The sequence below is a fragment of the Rhipicephalus microplus genome, chromosome 9 (genome assembly GCF_043290135.1).
Source record: "Rhipicephalus microplus isolate Deutch F79 chromosome 9, USDA_Rmic, whole genome shotgun sequence".
Lineage (NCBI taxonomy): Eukaryota > Metazoa > Arthropoda > Arachnida > Ixodida > Ixodidae > Rhipicephalus > Rhipicephalus microplus.
Genome location: NC_134708.1, coordinates 15,116,049 through 15,138,249, shown reverse-complemented (window position 1 = coordinate 15,138,249; position 22,201 = coordinate 15,116,049). Strand labels below are relative to the sequence as shown.

At 42.6% G+C, this 22,201-nt stretch overlaps 2 protein-coding genes across 2 annotated transcripts; one reads left to right on the top strand and one right to left on the bottom strand.

The window, feature by feature from the left end:
• Window positions 1-467: 467 nt before the first annotated feature.
• On the bottom strand, window positions 468-10,392 carry LOC119182767 (ligand-gated ion channel 4). Its single transcript, XM_075874355.1, has 8 exons — window positions 10,244-10,392; window positions 9,114-9,271; window positions 6,872-6,916; window positions 5,227-5,336; window positions 4,123-4,255; window positions 2,541-2,695; window positions 1,443-1,669; window positions 468-857 (listed from the first exon to the last, which is right to left on the bottom strand). The coding sequence occupies exons 1-8, from the start codon at window positions 10,308-10,310 to the stop codon at window positions 541-543; spliced, it is 1,212 nt and encodes a 403-aa protein (XP_075730470.1). The 5' UTR covers window positions 10,311-10,392; the 3' UTR covers window positions 468-540.
• Window positions 10,393-13,333: 2,941 nt separating this feature from the next.
• LOC119182771 (uncharacterized) lies at window positions 13,334-21,915 on the top strand. Its single transcript, XM_075872741.1, has 7 exons — window positions 13,334-13,486; window positions 15,401-15,445; window positions 15,898-16,007; window positions 16,796-16,928; window positions 19,006-19,154; window positions 20,676-20,902; window positions 21,566-21,915. Exons 5-7 carry the CDS (start codon window positions 19,057-19,059, stop codon window positions 21,880-21,882), a joined length of 642 nt encoding a protein of 213 aa, XP_075728856.1. The 5' UTR covers window positions 13,334-13,486; window positions 15,401-15,445; window positions 15,898-16,007; window positions 16,796-16,928; window positions 19,006-19,056; the 3' UTR covers window positions 21,883-21,915.
• The last annotated feature ends 286 nt before the right edge of the window (window positions 21,916-22,201 follow it).

The following is a 22,201-nucleotide window of genomic DNA, read 5'->3' as shown; positions in this document are numbered from 1 at the left end:
TAGAGTTGTCAGTTCTAACCAAGCTGTCACCGATCATTTAGGATGGTGTCGCTTAGCTTGATTTTTTCTTGCGACTGCAATCCAGGATAATAATTACACCGGAGTGAATACCAAACAGCATTTGCGATGACTGTATAAAGAAGTGTTATGGCACGCATAATGCAACTTCGTAATTTGCGAAGTGGAAAGCGGAGAGATGCTTATAGATATTAAGATTGAACTGAACACCTCCCATTATCCTGCAAATGGTGTTCATATGGCGCATGCATGCACATTGCGCGTCACGTCACTCGTATCTCAGATGCAAATGTGTAGTAATCCTCAAATTTCATCACCTCCTTGGAAGCAGTATGAGGGCATAGACGCCTTTTATCAATATGACTGAGACGAGTGAGTCTTAGTGGCTAACCCGCACAAACCCAATGAAGATTAGATATAAGTACCGGTAAAGCAATGTGGACCAGTGAAATTTACTAGCGTTCACATGTTTTTCAGTTTTGAAAGTCACTGTTGCTTCCCTCATCCGAACGAACTGATGGTTCATGCCAAAAGACCTATAGCCGCGAATCCAAGCACGATGAAGAACAGCCGGTCGAGAGCTTGTGCCGCTCGAATCCAGCGCCTCCTCCGATCGTGAAAGTCGTCGAATGCCGGTGGCTGTTGCGCGTCTTCTTGCCTCGCCGATGTCTCCGGCTCTTGGTCGCACAGGCAAAGAATGCCCGCGGCTTTTCCGGACAGAGCCCGGTGCAAGACGTCAGGAACCCTGACACCCGCCCTAGAAGACAGCAGGTTCAGGGCCAATACGTTTCCTGTTGCCGTGACCACTTGCACCACCGTCGCAATACCCAGGAAGAGCACTGCGTGAAGGTGAAGTAGGTTCTGCAGACAACCAGTGCGTACCGGGGCTACAATATTCGAGACATTTCGATTATTTAGTAGGGAAACTATAACAGACAAATAACATACAATGTCAAGCGTTTGCCTTCATATCTTCGTTCTTTGTGTATTAGCGTATATACCACTACCAAATCATAAATATACAGCCGTGCTCTCATACCTAAATATTTACGTTTCTATTGAAGACATCACTGACGCTCATATAGCTATGCCTAATGACATGCAATTGTTCATAAATGGCAAATAATTGTCACTAATATACTTGTGTCCAGAAGCCCTGATAGAAAGCTTAGCCATCTCTAAAGAAGAGTTGTCAGGTGAAAAAATATTCTCCTGATACCGAATGTTCTCCTAGAGACAAATTTTCCTGCAGCTGTAAAACCAGGTGGTTAATGAATTTATATATGAAACTGCTAAGTCCGGCTCTAGAAGGTGCTACTCAAGTGTCTATTTTCATCCACTGTGCCACTATAGAAGACGTGCTAATGCACTGATGCAAACTCGACTCTATGCCCATGCTTAAAATACAAAACGGGAATCCTCACTTATGTTCGACGTCGCCACTAACAATCCGAGACGGGCCGTCATCCTTTCGAGCATAAGCGCCAAGATTAGGATGTTTAGGGCTGCTAGCGTAAGCCGGCGGTCGGAGACTGGTGGCATCCAAAAGGCGGAGAGCATCACGAGCGTGACGGCCACCAGGGGTACGGTGATGGCGTAGCGGTGACGCTTCAAGGACTTTCGCAAATGCAACGACACGTTCAGGAACGGCCTGCACCAAGAATGTTAAGTTAGCGTTAAGCACCAGTGATCCTGGCTGCGTAATTATAGTCCAAGAGGTCTCTGCCCCGGTATGGCTAGGAACATTTCCCACGTAGGAGAGACAGGGAAACTTTCTATAATAATCGCTGAAATGCTAGTCTGGTATATCATTCGACTTTCTACTTCAAGTATTGGGGACTACTAAAAGAAATACTTTTGTTACACATAGACTCAAATAATTTGTTTACTCACAAACACACATATATATCACAAATGCCAATCAAGTTTCAGCAGTGCGAGTAGCCCTCAGAAACACCAGCAGCACTTTTGTGTCCCCCATCACGTGACTGCTTTGCCATGGGCCTCGCAAATTTTGAAGCCCCAAGTTCAAGCCGCGTTACCAATAAATTGCTGCATTCAGGCTTGTATCGTTAATCATTGTAACGTGAGCACTTACACAAGACCTGTTTTAACTTCACCGAAGTGTTACATGGAGTGCAAGTAGGAGAGTCTGACGGCTTGGTGTAGTGTTCAAACTAGTTCTGTAAGTAACGTCGAGTCTCAGCCGGTGAATTCATGTTTCATCCCTGCCTTTCCCTCACTTTATACTCTCTCTCTCTCTCTTCCTGGATAGAGACGTTTGCAAGAAGCACCGCGGGAAATACTTGGCGTGTGAAAAGTTTGTTACAGTTTCTTTTCTCCTTTGTTGTTCTCTTATAGAGGGAAGCTTCAAATTTTTACATGTGTGGTTAGCGTTGAGAGTGAATGAGTGAATGAGTGAATGATTGAAGGAAAAGAAAGTAAAGTTATATGTTATGCTTGCAAAACATTTCCCATATGCTTCCAAAGGGCTCCGTGAGTTTTCATGATGTTGCACTCGCCTGTTGTACTCTGTGTAGTTGCCGTATGAAATGTCGGTTATAATCCACTCCGTGCTTTCGTCTTCCTGCATTTGATCCCAGACGTCCTTGCCTTCCACCAGCGCCACCTCGCTGCTCTTGTGGGTATCCAGCGTAACCACCCGAATCGTACAAACCTGCAAACACATGCATTGCGAGACTTACATCAGTGCATTGCAATACATTCGTGGGCAGCCCACGTGGAAACTTCCGGTCGGGTTTAAAAATTCTAGAGGTGGCCTTTTCTTGGTGGTTGTCTTTTGTGCACTCTTAAATACCAAGCTTTTCAAGATTTATGACCCTCAATGTGAGCGTAATAGAGGGAGTTCAATACTTCAATGCATGTTTGAAACGTTTGTCCCACTATTCATTATATGGCTGTGGACCAACAACATTATTATCTGACGTTAACGTCCCAAAATAACGATGCGATCGTGAGAGATATTGTAGTGAAGGGCTCCGGAAATTTCTACCATCTGGTGTTCTTTGATAACGTGCACTGACCTTACGCAGTACAAGGGCCTCTACCATTCAGCCTCCATCAAAATGCAACCACCGTGGCCGGGATCAAGCCAGCGATCTTTCGGGTCAGCAGCCGAGCATCGTAGCCACTGTTCCACCGCGGTGGACTATGGGCCAACAGATCAGGCAGAATGAAAACGAAGACAAGCACAAGGATTTTTTATTTATTGTTCACCTATTTATGTGGCAGCTGGAATTACAAAGTAAAAGGAAGCAAACTGCACAGATAAGAGCTTTGCACGTGGGTGATCCGTATCTACGTGGGAACAGGAATGATATTTAGATGTAAAATTACGGAGACCCGTGTTCTGTGGTTTGTCAGTGCACGTTAAAAAGCAAAGGATGGTTGAAATTTCCGGAGCGCTCCACTACAGCGTCTTTCATAGCCATATCGTGGTTTTAGGTCGCGAAATTCCTGGCCAAGATCAATCAATCAATCATTTTTAATGTGCCCTCGAACAACCACAAGTTCTTAGCGCAGGCGCATGCAAAAATAAAAATTAACAAAAAATAAAGAATACAATACAATAAAATGTAAAGAGAAAAAGTAAAAAAATAAATGAAAGAAAAAGAGCGAAAACACACAGACAAAGAAAAATCAGCTCGAAATGGGAAGAATAAAAGACAGGAGAATAATGAAATGGCAGTGGAAAATAAATGGGGAATATACACAGCTATGCGAAACGTTTCCTGAAAAGGGAAGAATCTATGCATTGTGAAAAACTGTCTTAAGACAATACAAAGCTGAGATAATAACAATCAAAGTGGACTGTGAAAAATATCAACATCATAAAAGTTAAGATTATAAAGACTTTGTATTCTATTAACGGTAGAGTGTTCACATAATAATAACAATATTATTATTATGTGAACCCTCTACCGTAAATTATTATTATTATTATTATTATTATTATTATTATTATTATTATTATTATTATTATTATTATTATTATTATTATTATTATTATTATTATTATTATTATTATTATTATTATTATTATTATTATTATTATTATTTCGAAAACGAACAGAGGACGAATACCTGTTCTCCGGTCAGGAATGTCGCACTGTTGGCGGGGCATGGCATTTTGAACTTGGCAGAAAAGCAAAACCATGCAGTGCCGTCTGATTGGATAGTGAGCAAGTGCCTCCAGTAGTCAAAATCGTGACCCATCCTGCACACGCGGGCAAATGTTAGCTTCAAAAATAGAGATAATCAAAAGGAGGACACTTGAGCTTCACCTTTAAGAGCTGAACGCGATAGTGATGCCCTGTCCCGATGTGCGTGCATCAAACACTTAGTGCATAGAATCTATTCGAGCTCTCTGTGCACCCACTGCTTGGCCTTAAGGAACTAGGCGCAGTAACGTATGTGCCCTATGTAGTGGGTGACGGGCTTTAAAACAATGAAGTGATTGTAATAACCACGTGTTCTGATGCCCAATGGCAATGCACGCTTGTACCATGCATTATTACTGCAATATTTCATGTTGTATTTCGAAGCACGTATACAGAACTCGCGTGTTTGTAAAGCATGAAAGTTACTTTCACTGCCTTTCCAAGCAGAGGAAGTCATTTTCACTGCATTCGCAAACAGACGCGTGACTTTGTCATAGAACATGCGCTTGCCACGCAAGCGATCCGAATTCGATATTCACTCTCACCCGGGTTTTTTTATTTTTTATTTTATTTGCATCATTCTCAATTTTTCGGTCACAATAAGATGATGATTTTTCGCTCACAACAAACAACTCTGAGGTCGGCACCGAGGCCGCAATTTCTGCGCAACGAGCTCCTTAACAATATTGCGTTAAAATGGGTTAGGCAGGTCAACTTCATAGGGAATGGTTCGCTACCCTACACTGCAATTATTGTGGAAACAGAATCATACGTAGAATAACCGATAGAGAGTGAGAAGTTGACTGCCGTCTAACGTATGGCTGCCCATTTGGGTTATGTATATCTCTATAAGTGTGCGTTCAGTTCGTTGTAATAATTTTACAGCAATATGTACGTTGTCGTATTTCGATAGCAACTATATGGACGCTCTAGATTTTTACCGTTGCAGTCACCATCATGTTCAATAAAAACTCCAAATCTTTAGCTTCGCCAAAAACGTCCCTCTTCAAATGTTCCTCAAACTTACGCATTGATGACGTCTAGGTTGGGTGACCACATTTCTCGCTCGTGCAAGTGGAGGAAAGTCCTGTTGTTGAACTCTTCCGGGTTCCAAGTCAACCGGTGGTCGTGCCAGGACTGCGACGCACATATGTAGTTGTTTGCGAATGAGTGCCACTGGCAGAAAGTTCCATTTAAATGTTTTTCGCTTGCTTTACGAACCGAGTCATTTATCCTTCCCTTAGCAGAATTATCCAACCAAGATATCTTGAGACACCGTACCCGCCACGGTGGCCTATAGTGCCATGGCGCTCTGCTATTGACCTGAAGGTCACGGGATCGAACCCCTGGCCGTGGCGGTCCCACTTCGATGGAGGCTAAACGCCAGAGGCCTGCGTACTTATTTTTAAGGGTGTGTTGACAACACCAGATTATCTAAAATTACGCAGCCTTCCACTACCGTGTCCCTCATAAAGATGTAGTGGTTTGGGGCGTAAAAGCCCGATAATTATGGTATCTTCAGCCACCATGTACAGACGACGCCTATCGTTTGACGAACTCGGGACGCAAAAAAAAAAGATTAATGTTCCTGATGCTATGACAGCCAGTCTTCAATGTAGATTTCCGGCCTGTTCCAAACGCTCTAACAACGTCTGCAGTACGGTTCAAGGAAACGCAGTACAGATGCTGCGAAATTCAGCGTTTTCTCCTACATATAGCGGTCTCTAAGCTTTTGACGCCGAGTGTACCCGTTTGGAATCATTTCGATTTATAAATATATATGCGTATTTTTTATGCTGCATGTTCCACTTAAAGGCAATTTGTGCTATGTCGAGATATACAACCTGCATACAGCTTGGCTAATTTGAATGCAACGCCCAAAATATCTTCTTTTCATTTTGAGGGAAAGAAATGAAGTCACGTAACTGCCACTGAAATAACATCGGCGAAGAGTTTTATCATGCATTTAGAAAGAGCAGCTTTCACAGTTAGTGTTCTTTTATATTTTACCCTGCTTAGGAACGTATGGTATTCCGTTGATGCACACCATTGCAATGCGTGACTTGGTGGTTCCGCCAAAGTTCATGACGCACTTATTTGCACTTTCTTTAAGAACGTCGGGATAAATATTTATTGGTGGGGTTTAAAATTTCAAAACCACGATTTGATAATGACAGGCGCCGAAGTCGAGGACTCCGGAAATTTCGTCCATCTGTGGTTCTTTACCGGGCCTCCAGCATTTGCGCCTCCATCGAGAGTGCGGCCACCGTGGCAGGTATTTTATCCCGTCGCCTGCGGCTCAGCAGTCGAGCACAGTAGCCAATGGTAGAAATTTTGTGTGTTGACAACAAAATGTTTGCCATGCTGCGTCACACATGTGGGCGTATAAATGTGTTTCGCCTTCGTATTAAATTCGTTTGCACATGCGTCTTTTTATTGTTGTCCCAGACGTGCAAACAACAGTACGACGCATTTCGGTTTTATCTCCTCGACAATAAGTGCTGCGGGTTACGTATTTTAGGCTAATTCCGCCTACAGCAACACTACCAACACCACGACTTCTACATTTGCGCACAGTACGTAAACGTTATGACGAAATATCGTCAATAATGATGTTTATTTTTGTGTTTCAGTATTATTTATTATGTGTCGGACCTAAAATAGCGACTCACCGCGCACAGCCAAAACACGCCCGTAAACCAGTCGCTTTCGCCTCTCTGAAAAAGAAAAGAAGCCACTCGTTCATGCCTGTTTCAACTACGCACTCTCACATAAAACGAATAATAATGAAAGCAAAGACTACCTGCGGTATAGACGAAAATATTTCAGAGGTGCGTGGACTTGCGTGTATGTGTAGGATATAATGGTGCAGATACATCGATTAAACATTTAGCAGGGTTACTTATGCATTCACCTAAGACGAGTGTCTCAATGTTACCTCAGCTGGCCAGCTGTATATCACAACATTCAGTCCAACATGGTCTGGGACAGTGACAAAAGCTGGAGCAGGATGGGCGGGGGAGAGTTAGCACAAAATGTCACCTAACGTTGTCATTTTAAAGAAACCTTTTTCCCATTTCCTTCGTATGGGTTATTTTAGGATGGGGATTCGACAACATCGAATGTAATTTTCAGAATTACGAAAATTCAGAAATAGAGCTTTTCTTCGGCGGTCATCGTTCATCAAATGGCGACAGCATTGGGTGCCTCAGTCGTTAGCAATCGCAATAGACGAGAAATAATGGGAATATCAATTAGCAAAATCCCAAAAATTATTCCTCCTGAAGCCGCAGGCCTCCAGCGGGAGGTGCGGGTGCCACATGTGTGAGAACCCCGGCATAAGAATACTTGGTGGCAAAATCCAACCAGTGTGGCTATTTAACATCATTGGAGCTTGAGTAGGGCCCTTAGTAACAGCACATTTCATTGATGTTTTTTATGATGATGATGATGACAATAATAATAATGATGATGATGACAATAATGATGATGATGGTGGTGATCATGATGATTAAAAATCATCATATTTCAGCCCAGCGTAAACGTTAGCAGCTTCTTAACCACCCAGTCCTTACGCAGCTCACGAATGTGGTGTGACAACTGGTGTGATGGTACGATTCGGCCGTGCAACATTAAATCTGATACCGTGACTCCTTGCCCGACATGGCCATGATATAGTTTCATACTTCAAAGTTCTTTCCGAGGCCTGGCGTGGCTCTGTAGTAGAATACCCGACTTACACGCGGAATGCAAGAGTTTGATTGCAGTTCGAATGCTGATTTCCATTGAGGTCACGAAAGTTTTTTTTTTTTGCTGCAAGCCGGCTTTTTGTTTTGACAAGTCACTTAATAAACCTCTTAGTAAAACGGCCTGGTTCAGAGCTGTAAGGCGAAACTACAAAAAAAACACAACACTACTGTGCACTTGGTTCTTTTCTTTTTATTTTTAATACCCTTAACATTTAGCAGTAAGGGCCGTCAGTGTTGATCGTAACATTATGTATCAGAAACATGTCCGTTGGAGATCAGGAACATGTCCACCGCTTTAAATGTGTGCCTGTGCGAAATGAGAAACTTACTGTAGTCAAAGGTGGATGCGCATAAGCCTGAACCGTAGTTGAGGGTGACGTCATAAGTGAGACGGCCTTCGGAGAGCATTGCTGTGGGCATTACCATGAATATTTCACTCCGAGTGCAAGCGATTGGCTGCCGCACTTCCGGTGTCTGGGCGGAGCTTCCCCAGACTACTTTGTTTTTTTTTTTGTTCTTATTATTGACGCATACTCTAGAGTAGCTTGACTTAATGCAATATTTTCAAAGCCCTGAAAAATTTCTTGCCTGAGACAACTCGGAAAATCAAGACAAGAACCGGCGAATTCATCATGATATGGCCGATGGCAAAAAAAAAGACTAAATAGCCTTTAGGGATTCCAGGTTTTTTTCATCATTGCCTTCATCCTCATCATTGCCAACACATTCTCTCTACTTTCTTTGCCACCCTCTTCTCTCACCCTCTTCCCTAACGCTGAGCTATAGCAGGTAAAAAAAACTGATTCAGGCCAACCTCCCAGCTTTTTTATCATAATATACCTCTCTCCCTCTCCGGGCCGAAAGAAAAAGAACATAAAGATACATGAAAACCATGAATTTCTCAGCTGTAAACACTAAATCTTCGCATGCAACAGTACAATTCAAATACAGCTATGTAAGGAGTTTACCCTCTACCCAAGCATTTTCCTCAATTGTGTAATAAACATTTCCTCGTTGGGGCCATCGTCAACACCTTTCGGTTGCTTGTTCCCCGTGCTTATGGTTCTTGGGAGGAAAAAAAAGGAATATTAAAGTTACACCCGACAGTATACAGCCATAATTGCTTGCTTACAGATTAAGTAGTTATATAGTAATCATTCCTTACCACATGCATGATGTTCTTGAAGGAAAAATCGACATTTATGATGGTCGGCTCAGATGTGTTGTTTGTCGGCCTTGACGTGGTGTCGTAGTTCCTCTCTTGAAAGAGGACCCTCCGAAGGCGCTCGACGTCCAGTTCGTAATTACTGCTGCCTTTGTTTCCTGCAAATGAAACCTCTCCTTTTTTTCTGCATTTGTTTTCTTTTTGAAAGACCACAGGACCCTATGCAGGAAAGACTTGAAGATATGTTGACCATTGGTTTTCTTTATCGTGAGATATTACAGTTCAAAACAAAAAAAGTTTAAAATTATTAGTAGTCCTTATTAAATAGTTATTTAAAAATCGTGATAGAAGAGAAGTGAGCACGCACGTGTCCACTATGGTGGGCCGTTCATTTCTAACCAAACACGATAATAAAACGGTAGTGGATAGATTGAAAAGTAACATTTTAATGAAAAGGGAAACGAGCAGAAATTTAAGAGCTCATTTAATTTGTTTGTTTTTAGACACATTAATTATGAGAACTAGCAAATAATGACACCACGGGGAACGTGTAAGGATGTTGCTAGAAGTAATTGTAATGTAAATGGGGAAGAAAAAAGAGTGGACGAAAATATAACTTGCCGCTAGCAGGGACGGAACGTGCGACCTTCTAACAACGTTTCTGATGCTCTACCAACAGAGCTACAGCGATGGCCATCCCATCCCCATTACATTTTGTGGGGTATATATTCTCATTCTAAATGTGGGAGTGTTAGTCAGCGCTGCTAATAGCCATGACGGTGACAGCGTGGAATGCTTTTCCTGTCTGTTGGAGTCACATAGGACATGATCTTAATACGAGCTAGCAGCTGACCAATAATCCCTCGCATACTATACCTGAAGGCATCAAGTATGCCAGAACGAGACTGGGTGAAGGGAAGAAGCGTAAATTTAAGGGCTGTTTTTTTCTCATTAAGGGTTCACTAATAATTATAAATTTAGGTACCCTTGTCACATCCCTTAAATGGTTATGTCACTTTGCATAGACTATAAACAACGCAGCAACACGATTCGTCGATGCTAAAATGGTCACGTGGTCCAGTGAAAGGTACTTCATAAACGTGGCTACCAAGGAGGATAGGCGTCCTTACCGTTTTGTTCAGCCATGACGGTGACGATGACTAGAGCGAGGAAGACGAGAGATCTGTTAGCATTCATCGACGATTCTTCAGCTGGCACCCTGCGAGGAAAAAAAGAAGCGTACTGCGCCACCGAGGCAACTCACTGACCTCGCCGTTGGAGGCGTTCGTTCGTCTGTCTTCGGTTTCCGCGAATGTTAGGCACTGTACCGTATCTTCCGCTCATTAGGTTGCCTTCCGCCTCCAAGAGTCCGGGGACATCACATCGTATTTAACACCGAGCAATACACATTGCTATTTCGTGAAAATTACACAGGGGTTGCCAATAGCCATGTTGCAGGGTTTACAGATTTGTAAAATTTCTTGAGCATTTCATAATTGCAGTCATCATATCCCCATCCGCTACTTAGGCCCACTCCAAGTACCACTTTTAAGCTCTGTCCCGACATAGTATTGCCATCTCTCGTTCCCTACGAACACTTTTCCGTGTGCAATAATTATGTGTGTTGTATGCACCCACTGCAGATTAAGTAAGAAAGTTCCCATTCTGTGTAATTAATGGGATAATGCTGCTTTGGGAGGAGTCAATGCATTTCTCAAGCAGACTGCTTGCTGTCTCCCTGCGCGCACACGTACTTATGTGTTTATTCTTAATGTTTAAATAAATAGGATGATTAATTAATTTATTGATTGTACATTCGACCCAGCAAAACGCAAAAAGGTGCACATTTCTGTTTATATGTGTTTTTTTTCCGCTCCTGTAATAGCCCTTCGAAAAGGGCCAACAGTATACATAAATGAAATGAATGAAACGAAAAGGTGGTGGGTTTTAATCCGAATTACGAAGACCCCCATCTTTATGAGAGTTCAGTGGGAATCCTTTTGCCCAAGCATTAGGAGCACACGGAAAAAAAACATCATATAAACGAAATTACTTTAACGTTTGCAGAATGAATTCACCCTACAAAAGCATGAAATTTTTCAGTTGCATACTTCTATCGAGGCTTTATTTTATTAAGCGTGCAATATAGGCCACTACAAATATCAACATCTTACTTTACTCAAATCAGCATAGTGCAAAGGAATCATAAACTCCACTTTTCAAAAGGCTTATGTATTATAGAAGACAAATCAAGCTGTACGGCTTTTTGTCTAGCCTTTAGGGTCGTAAACGTTGTTTCATCAAACCTGATGTCCTTTTTTATTCAACAGCGATAAGCACCATATAAACTCAGCTTGTAAGCTACACTTCGCGCATTTTTCTTTCCCCCTTTTAGGGTATTAAATTCCTTCCAGATAACATCCTCGTCTGTCCCGTTACCTTTAGTTCTTTTTTTCCCTTTATTTCTCTCACTCTCTCTAGTCTCCTAAAATAGGCTGCGCACTGCACCAGAAACTAAAGGGGCGAGGGTAATTTGTACGTAGCGTGGCATCAACGACGCCCCTTGCTGTGTTCCTGTCGCGCTCACTAGAACGCCTTCGCTTTCATCGTCGAACGCCTTTGCTTTCATCGTGAAAACCTCAACTCCTAAATCTACGATGAGAGGTGAACTGCAACCACTCATTATGTGCTGCCTGGCAGCGTGCATTGCAGTAGCCAGAAGTGGTAAGTCACCCTAGTGGAAAGACTTAACTCAGAAAATTGTTCATTTGTAAGCTTTTTTCTTATTTATTATCAGTTGCGATGTTGTTTGAGAAGATATTTAACCTGTGACGGACAGTTTAGTCTAAACAGCCTCAGGTTTCAATTATCGAAGGAAAAAAGAATAATTCGTGGTATCTAGATTGTATTCACATTTTTGATATATGTTTCTTTTTGCACTGTTACATTAGTTTTCATTTTGTTGTTGTTCCTGTCGTTTGCTTGTAGTTAGTTCATGTTGTCAGTTGTGGTGTGTACGTTTTGCTAATACAAGGGTAGTCTTGTATCCAGTTTTGTCCACCTCGGTTGGACACTGGTTACGGTTTTCCGGCAGTTGACAAGAAGGTCACGGGTTCGATTCCGCCCGTGGTGGTTGAAATATATTGGAGGCAAAATGCTAAAAGCCCCTGTGCTCTGCGATGTCAGTGCAAGTTAAATCACACCACATGGTCGAAATTCCCGATGTCCCGGCCTACAGCGTCCCTCAATAAACCTTTGTTTCGGGACGTCAAACCACAGATATTAGTATCTGCTGCTTTGTATATAGTGTGTTAGTTCTGTACCTACTTCTGGTTTTCCTATAAAAAGTAGCTTGTGCTTCATTCACACAGAATATTCCTTGATATTCCTGATTCACCCTCTGCACTAATGACTGCAAATGTCATTCAGCCACTCGCTTCGCGCAGACTCAAACAACGGCTTGATTTCGTTTTCTTGCTACTCAACAATAAACTCGCCATTGATCCATTACCGTATCTATCTTTCCTATCGACTAGGCAGACCCGACATCCCCATCCCGATTTGGTTACCCCATATTTCGCGAGAACTGGTGTCGTTATGTATTCTTTCTTTCCGCGGACAGTGTCTGATTGGAACAAATTATGTGATCCCCATTTATTGTGAATCAAGTAGGGTGAATTGCATTATGTGTGGTGCATGTTATTCCTGTTTTTTTTTCATCTGATGTGCCCTTCCTGCTTGGAACATTTATGGTTCGCGGTATTTACTAAATAAATAAAAATAAATAAATAAAAGTGATGCTTGCTTTGCCTTTAGGCCTCACTTTGCCGGTACTGGCTTCTGGCTCTTTGCTTCTCTGACGCCCTGTTTATACAACAGCCTGGTCTACTGTGCATACCCAACTATAGTCATTCGAATCCTGGTATAACTGTCAGTTCAAGCGCACGAATCAACAGAAAGGAAGAGAGGACAAGCGCTTTCTCGCGAGTAAACGATTTATTAGAAAGGGAACAATATTTTATTGCCTGTCTATACATTCTTCCCTTTCTAATAAATCGTTTAGTTGCGGGAAAGCGCTGGTCCTCTCTTTCTTTCTGTTTATTGGCGCGCTTAAACTGACAGTTATACCGTGCATATCCAACTAGCCCTACTTTCGATTATGTTGCGATTCAAACCCAGCTTGTTCGCGTAGAGTCCGACCTCGGTGTTGTGCAGGGCCACGGAGCGACGGCGCATACGTGTCGGGAGTGGAGGAGCTCAGGAGGCGTTTCTTGCAAGAAAGTGGATACGACCCGGCGTCGCGGCCCACGAACGGCAGCGCCGAGCCGACAGGCGTGACCGTGGTCATCCCGCTGTCGGAAGTCACCCACTTCGTGAGTCTGTCGGCCCGTATACTTCGGGGCCTTTCGTGCTCAACTAAGCGTGCGATTTTAACAAAGGCGACAGCATCAATGTGAAGCATTCTCTTATGTAAATGAGTGAAAAATGACGCTACCAATTTGTTAATCTATCTGTCCACACCTTATTAGTTTTATTTATTTATTTATTTACCTATATATATATATATATATATATATATATATATATATATATATATATATATATATATATATATATATATATATATATATATATATATATATATATATATATATATATATATATATATATATATATATATATATATATATATATATATATATATATATATATATATATATATATATATATATATATATATGGGATATGGCACAACGGGAGCGTTGTCAACAAGGATAAATATATTTATTTCCCAACAGTTTCGGGAGGGGACCTCCCTTCATCAGGGGATGAGTTATGAAGGGAGGTCCCCTCCCGAAACTGTTGGGAAATAAATATATTTATCCTTGTTGACAACGCTTCCGTTGTGCCATATCCCATACCTTCACGAAGACTAACTGGCCCATTGAATTATTACTCCCACTATATATATATATATATATATATATATATATATATATATATATATATATATATATATATATATATATATATATATATATATATATATATATATATTCTAGTACCTTACAGGCCTCTAGAGGCATTGTGTAAGGGTGCAATAACAACAGTTTTAAAGCGTGTATGTTGTACAAAAAGATCAAAAGATATCAGGACAACATGAAAAATGTTAATGTAACACGAGCGGTAATGCATTATGTCCTATACAACAAAAAGAGGCAAGGAAAAAATACAAGTTGAATCATGACAGCTCAATTACAGAATAAAACTTTGGCTCATTAAAAAAAAAACGCCAGGCCTGCGCGGAAGGCGCAGCACAGTCCCAGTGAAAGCTAGAAGATTGGCCTTTCAGAGCATTTTCAAAACACTCATTTGGCAACTAAGGGAATCACACTTGCTTGATACCCTCTAGGTCATCAATAATAAACGTTTAGGTAGTAGGCTGGCATTCACTATGCTATTTTTCGTCATCCTTTTGAGAAGCGTGGTATCCGCTAAACACTTGCAAGGAATTTCGGGTCAGTTGCTCATGCAGTGGCTGGCGACGATGAGGAGCAATGGCTGTAGTGGGTATGCGCCACAGTTAATAGGGAAACAAGAACAAGCTTTTGTAATGGGTTGGAGCATTGGACGCCCCACTCGTTATGCTAATCGCCTTGTGCGACGACTGGTTGTTCTTTCGCTGTTTTAAAACGCTTTATAATTCGTATTAACGTGATTGCTTTCCCGACATCAAAGCTTGCCTAAGGTAAGTTTGCCAACAAGTCCCAAGCACCAGCGTACCTCAATGGTAAAATACTGGGCTGGTACCCAGTGGACTCTGGTTCGAGTCCCACTGTGGCTTTAGTGCTAGGTTTGCCAACAAGCCACATTGCAAGCACCAGCATTGTTCAAAGGTAGAATACTGGGCTGGCATCCGGCATACTCGGGTTTCGAGCATCACTGTGCATCAAGTGCTAATTTTTTTTTCCATTTCGCGCAATGTGGTTACGGACACCGGCGGCGGCGGACAACTGCACGTGACCCGAGTTGTGATCTCATAACAGCTTTTGCTGTAATATGAACAATGCAATAACATAATGAAGGCGACATAAGGCAAATGTTACAAATAATAGGTAACGTGAAATTGGTTAACGCTTGGTTCTTCGTGCACTCGTCATGTGCATTTTTGACGTCATTTCCTGGACGGAAATACGTCACCGCCGTCTTGTTGTAACTCGGCATAAAACACTTCTATGTTATAAATGGTCCGATAGTCATTGATTTGCTTTTCTTTCGTTTCACAGACACTCGTGGGAGACTGGTTCATCGTCGCTCTATACTTCTGCGAGGTAAGCATACTATCAGATACATTCAGATATTGTGCAGTTGCACCGCTGGAGTTGTACTGCCCCAAGGGGCGTAAGTCACCCAGAGTGTAAATTTAATTTCAGAGTAATTGTTGCGTTTGTATCGCAAATTGTGTCAATCAGATGCACTCACACACGTGACAACCTGAACGAGAGCCCATAGGCTCTCGTAACTTTTTGGCAATATCGCGCGAATGTTAGCCCCATGATACAGTAGTGAAAAGGATCATTGATGACTAACGAGATCAATAATACGACGGTCAGCTTCACACCGGCTTTCTGAACACGTGATCGTGCAGATAACGCTAACAGGTTCTATGCATATTGAAGTAAAACAGCGTAGTAGACGGCGAATGAACTTGAAAGCGCTGCGCGGAGATCAGTATGTCCTGTTCACAACGGCGGATATTAATAAGAGTTCATTTTTGTTATAGTTCTGGAAGGATCCTCGCTTCTCTTGGAACCCGAATGATTACGGCGGAGTCCATCGTTTTTACGGAACCACGAAGCAGATATGGTGGCCACGAATCGACGTCATAAATGCGTAAAAGATTCATTTTTCGTCTTCCTTTATAACCTTTATTTCCTACAGTGTGCGCATGTCTTGCACATCTTGCAACGCATTTGGCTTTGTTTGTTACAGCAGTAAATAGCATATAGCCCGACTTCAGCGAACATGTATTGGCTCCTTGTAAACGCGTACATTTCGTGGGTTTTGTACACAAATGTAAATGGTCACGTTGTAAGACACACTGACTCACTTTCCGGTTTGCGTCACCACCTTTTTCATTGTTCAATTTTTCTGTACTTCACGATGTTATTTTTTACAGTAAACGAGAGATTTATTTTTTATTGATTGATTGATTGATGGATTGATTGATCGATTGATTGATTGATTGTGAAATATATTTTGTGTCAGCCTGCTTGTCTGGATTTGGTGAAATATTTTATTTGCGTGTGAGGCATGGCTCGATAATTCGGAAGTGTTGGCCCCTCCCCCTTAGTTTTTCTTTATAACTGCTTTAAGTACGTCACTGTGTGTTGTAAAATGCTGTTCCATTCATTCTTGCTGTCCCACTATGCTTTCAATGTTAGTTAGCCTGTCAGAGACCAGCTTTTTTTAATCTAAATTACTACGCAGCAAGTATTTGATCTAATGATGTAAGACACCTTCTTTTTCTCTTTAACTAATATACTATCATGTTGTAGAGCAGCCGACTATGCGTTTGCTGACAAATTTTGCGTTCTAGCGGTCAGTTGATGCATAGACAAATCAATCAGTCATGCTATAAACCAACTAAACAGTGGGCATGGTTTCGTTTGTGTCTATAGCAACAGACAGGATGTCGACTTGCTCCAGCAGAGGATCACCGTTTACAACGACAGCAGCGCGTGGTCCTGTGCTGCTCTGAAGGTGAAGACACCGTGTAAGGTCGATCTCCGTGATTTCCCGAACGACAAACAGGTAAGCACCTACTTGATATCTGCCCACGTTTCAATAGTATGATTGTAGGCGTGCAGCAGTAGTATATAAAAAGTGGACGTTGTAGGGGAACGACATAGTTATTGTGTTAGGTTTCTCAGCACCTAGAAATCTGACCAACGCATTCATCTTCGAAAGTTAACACTCTGAAATTGAAATGTTTTTTTTTTTGTAGAAGAGCAGTTTCTGTTTCTCCTGCTGCCCAAAATGTGTTCAGTTAAAGGCAGGTACACGAAATCTGATTAGGTAGTGTGCTGTGACCTTTTGTGGCCCATCGTTGTGCGTGCAAGACGTTTAAGCTGTACACCTAGAAACTTTAGGCATTGATACTGTGCCGACTGGTCTCGAAGGAAAACTTTCAACAGTCTTGCACGCTGATAGAATGAGCTCCTCTGCGATGGAAAGATCAGAGGCAAAAGAGCACAAATACTGTTTCAAAGAATGAAAAAAGAAAAAAAAAACCTTCGTGAAAATAGTACTTTGACATAGGCAGTTTGTTCACTTTCTATTGTATGTAAATGTCTTTTTGCTAAGCTATACTCGCCGTGGGAGCTTGGCAGTTAGTGTGTCACGCTGTCAAGCTCGATGTCGCGGGTACAATTCTCCGCATTGGGCATCGTATTCTAAAGGGGTCTAAATGCAAGATCGCCCACGGGATTTAGATTTAGTGTCATGCTGAAAGGGCCATGACACCCAATTTTCGATCACAATCCGTGTTATCTGGGTTAGTCCTGGAATATTCAGAAACAAGCTGGAGAAGTTACAGTTGAATTGGTCGAACACTTCATTCATAATGAATCTCTTTACAAACACGTAAGTGGCTCGAGAGTCTGGCAACCCTAGCGCACTCGCAAGCCGTGACGTAAGAGGCTGCTTGCTGTGCGAGCGTCTGTATTGGCCAACGATTTTGTGTCGTGGTCAGCTGCGCGTACAATGGCGCTATTCCGGCTTTCTTCACTTTGGTTTCGAAGATGGAACTATTGGGAGCGGCTGAAACTTACGTAGAAAATGACGGCTCAACTCCATCGAGCAAATGACGTCACACACGCCATGGCAAAATGGTGACCACCGGTTGTGGGCGGAGTTTGTGGCCGGTGACGCCCAGGGCTTATTTTGCACTAAAATATTAATTTACAGTATTTTTCCTACATGTAGAGGTACACTAGACCCTCTACTTCAGTCACCCACCGATTTGGTGGGTGACCATTTCATGGTCTTTTAAGGAAACTGAAGTGATCAAAATATATTCGTAGTCCTCTCACTGTGACCTGCCTCAAAAGCATGTCGTGGTTTTGGTATACACGCAATAACTCCGCAATTTAGTTTCATACTTTTTACGTCAGCCAAAAATCCAACACTGCAACGAAAGGGCATTGTTGCAGTCCGTGTTTCCACAACATTGATGCCGCAAGGTCGACAACTAGACTGGTTGGTACGATTTCGATTTTAGATTGAAACCGCGGAAACATCAAGGACGAAGTTAGTTAAATGCAACTAGCACTCGGTGCGTCCGTCTAACTTCGCCATGTTGTTTATGTCGCGACAAATGGAGTACGTGCAATGGATCGTCTGCGCAGGCTGAGCAGCCGTACATCTGGTGTGAGAAGGCACTCTGTAGATGGCATATAAAACGTATGTCTGGCTGGTAATAAAATCAGGCTGTGTTGTTTTTTTCAGGGGCTCCAGCACGTTAACTTCAGGAACCAGTTCTATTAAAGCGAGAGGCTTTACGGTTGTGCTAAAATTTTCCAAAGTACGTTTCAAAAACGGCTCGGTCAGTCCTTTTTGTTGGGATTTGACCATGTCTAGAAAAAAAAACAACTTCGACCTTGGTGTTTGCGTTGATTGGTTGGTTGGTAACACCTTTATTGGTAGTACGGCAGCGCTTTCACCGACCGGGTCTTAGGTCTCCCGCGTGAGGACGTCAGGACCTTGCCCAACCGCCACCTCGCGGGCCTGCTGGACGGCACAGAGTTGGTCGCCGAGGCTGTGACTGATCATGGCATTCCATCAAAAGAATTATTTGACGCCTCTCACAATCCACCCGTTCATTGCGCAGACATGCAGCCTCCGCGCTGGCGCGAGCGCCTACAGTGACAGGGAAGTCAAAATGGCCGGCTACGTCACATGGGGTGATCCCCACGTGAACGCCAGCACGGAGTGGGTCCTGGAGCACCTGTCCTTCAGCAGCCGCACGGAAACGAACAGGTGATCCATCGCGCTGCCGCAACTTGGTGTTACGATAAAGAAAAAAACTTGACACTTTGCTTCTCAGTGACACAATATAGTTTTAGTCTATATGCAAACTTCTTTGCATTAGAGTTATACAACTTACCATGGCCGAATAGGTGGTGCCATCCGGGGGTTCCGAGATGAAACAGGCATGCATAGAACTGTTATGGCAGAAACCTAGTAATTCTACTTCCTTGGCGTTGCCTATTCGAGGCAGTGGATTACTATTAACTGAATTCACCTATTAAAATTCCCTCTCTCAAGAAACACTGTGAAAACCAACAAACGTGTCTGTAATTGTGGTGGCACGAAGCGGTGTCAGTATTGACCAGTAGCTTGGTGTGTGTGAACCATTTCGAGTATACTAATTATACCGAGAAATGGGACAAGCAAGAACGTCTATTCTGTCTCTTTCCGTTAAACTCTCATATCAAAGGCTGTATTTGTAGCGTCCTCTAGTTGTACTGTAAAACTCGGAAGCAGACGTATTTCCCGAGTTAGGAGTTTGGTAGCGGCACACGCACGTCGGCGTTCGTGTACCCTACTGTATTCTTTCTGTTCCGTTCCACTGACAAAATGGATCTCAGAGGCCATGTAGGAAAAAACGAGTGGTTGATATCTGCTTCACCAGGTGACGCCACAATCCTAGCTGCACAAAAGAATACCATCTGCTTTTTCAATGGACTCAGTCAGCTGATAGTCAATGATCGTCTGTAGTAAAAATACGTGATCCAATTCTTTTCACACATACTCTTGGGAACATCATCTAGAATTGTAAAATTCTGCCATCTGTTCTCCCTTTCTTTTCATTTGTTTGGTGTTTGGCGCTTTTGCCTTTGAACTATTTGTCATTATTATATTCATATCTAAATTGCTCAATCGAGTGGTACATTTTGTATAACCAGTGTTTAAATCGGTCTTATTCTTTACTTTTTGTCGTTAATACACATGTTACTGTACTCAACTGATTTGTTTGTTCATGCATCTATTTCGTTTTTTATTTATTTTTTAACCTCTTTGTATTTGTCCCTTTCCTCTATAATGTATTGTATGTACATCGAGGGTATTTGAAACAAATAAATAAATAAATAAAATAAATTAGTGTAACTGTTATTTGGCCATTTTTTGAAGTAAACTGACTCCTACATCCTGTGTATCCAATTTACTTTTAACTTTGGCCAGTACCACGAACTTCATGAAATTTTCAATTTTTATGACTTTTTCTGAATATTCAGAAAACCGAAATCTTGACCGGAATTTTTTTAGAAATCCTGCGTTGGTAGGTTTTTGTTTCAGGGGTTCAAACCCATGTTTGTTCGTGGTGGAGGATGGGGCGAGCGCTGGTAAAGTAGGCGGGGGGGAGAGGGGGGGCAAGTGATTCTTTTGATTTGATCCTCTCTACCAATGGCCATGCAAGTGTCACTCGAGGCTCATGCCCCTAATTGTTAGCATATGGTGCACCTTTGCGTCTAACACAGTTTTAAAACGTGGGGAAAGGTCCTTTATAGACGTCGTCTTCCACCTACGGAGAACGGCCCGTCGTCATCGTTACACATTCACCGTGCCCGGGATCTCATCGGCACTTGCCGTTCTGGTCGGCTTCTGGATGCCTCCGGACTCAGAGCGGAGGCTGACGCTCGCCTGCCTTAACGTCTTCGTCCTGGCCGTCGTCCTCAACAGGGTGTCAACACTGATCGCGGCGTCCGTAACAGTTCCCAAAATGAGTACGCCACTCCGCCTGTTGGCCTTTCTATTCGATTTATACCGTGCCATCTATGAGTATTGCATTGTTTTTCCTGCAGATGGTCTTATGCGTATAGTTTACATGATGTGGTAGAATGATGACTTCTGTTGCTTCTTAGACTTTTTTGTTAATAATTCCAGAGCCTTAAACATCTCATGGAAGGCGGTAAAGAAATGTCGGCGCTTGCGGTGCGTTAACAGGAGTGATGTAAAAATCATCATCATGTGATGAGGACTCCCGTGTTACGTCATAATGACGTCACATATTTCCAAAATTTATTGTGAAGCAACATGACGGTGGAGTGACGTGATATTGCCACTTGAACAATGGTTTGTCAGTCTTGAAAGCAATGCAAAACCGGGCGAGATGCAGGAAGCATGCAATGTCTGCAATCTTGAAGGCTGTGGAGAACTACGTTAGGTGCAGGAAACTTTCTGGGAGATGGGGATAAGCACGTCAGCCGAGAAGAAAAAGATGACATTCGGCTTTGAGTCGTCTTCGTCGAATTTATAAGAGACCCATTAACATTTTGCGAAGCAATGTGTCAAATTCAATTACTGGTATAACGTACCGCATGAATTGGCGCACCGATGAATAAGAAGTTGGTGCTTGAGTTTAGTTTTTTTTCTTTGTTTTCTTTCAGTTTTGTTTCTCGGACTTGGCACTCTCGCGGTGTTATTCACAGCGGCTACAAGTATACTGGTCACCAGCGCGTCAGGCTCCAGTTCCAGAACCCAGGTGCCAGATAGCTTACACCACTTCCTCAGTGGCTTCATCGCGACGCTTTTGTGTATAAGTCTCAACGAGCCTACCTCAGCCCTCCGATCTCACGAGCACCGAGAAGTCGCGTCGTTCAACGCCTCACACGAGAGAAGAAGGCGGTGGCTCATGTTGGCGCAAGCTGTGGACCGCGTCTTTTTGGTCGTCTTTGGAGTCGCGACGCTTGTCTTCTTTATATGAACCTTTGCAGCGTTAATAAAATTTCAATAATGAGACATGGTCAAACCGAACGCCGCAAGAAAGAGTTAATCCCACCCTGTGAAGAACTTGTGCACGATGTGGTCAAAGACGTGGCAAGGCAAATCAATTTCGCGGGTAACAAGAGGAAAAAACATGATAAATCATATGAACCTTGGTTACAAAAATCTTTGGTACAAAAGCTTTTAATGAGTTTCCTGCAATTTGATGACCCGGCCTCAGGTCTTTCACGTCGGAAAGTCCAGGTCTTACCTAGTCGCCACTTTGAGAGCCTGCGGGACGGCCCTGATCCAGTTGGCGA

Excerpts from the sequence above, each read along its gene's own strand:
- LOC119182767 (XM_075874355.1), bottom strand. The coding sequence starts at position 10,310 with ATGAATGCTAACAGATCTCTCGTCTTCCTCGCTCTAGTCATCGTCACC. Across the intron at positions 6,917-9,113 it reads TCAAGAACATCATGCATGTG|AGAGGCGAAAGCGACTGGTT; the intron begins GTAAGGAATGAT and ends TTTCTTTTTCAG. Across the intron at positions 858-1,442 it reads AGTGGCGACGTCGAACATAA|TGCTCTTCCTGGGTATTGCG; the intron begins GTGAGGATTCCC and ends ACCTTCACGCAG.
- LOC119182771 (XM_075872741.1), top strand. The coding sequence starts at position 19,057 with ATGGCCGGCTACGTCACATGGGGTGATCCCCACGTGAACGCCAGCACG. Across the intron at positions 19,155-20,675 it reads AGCCGCACGGAAACGAACAG|GTCCTTTATAGACGTCGTCT; the intron begins GTGATCCATCGC and ends ACGTGGGGAAAG. Across the intron at positions 20,903-21,565 it reads CGTAACAGTTCCCAAAATGA|TTTTGTTTCTCGGACTTGGC; the intron begins GTACGCCACTCC and ends GTTTTCTTTCAG.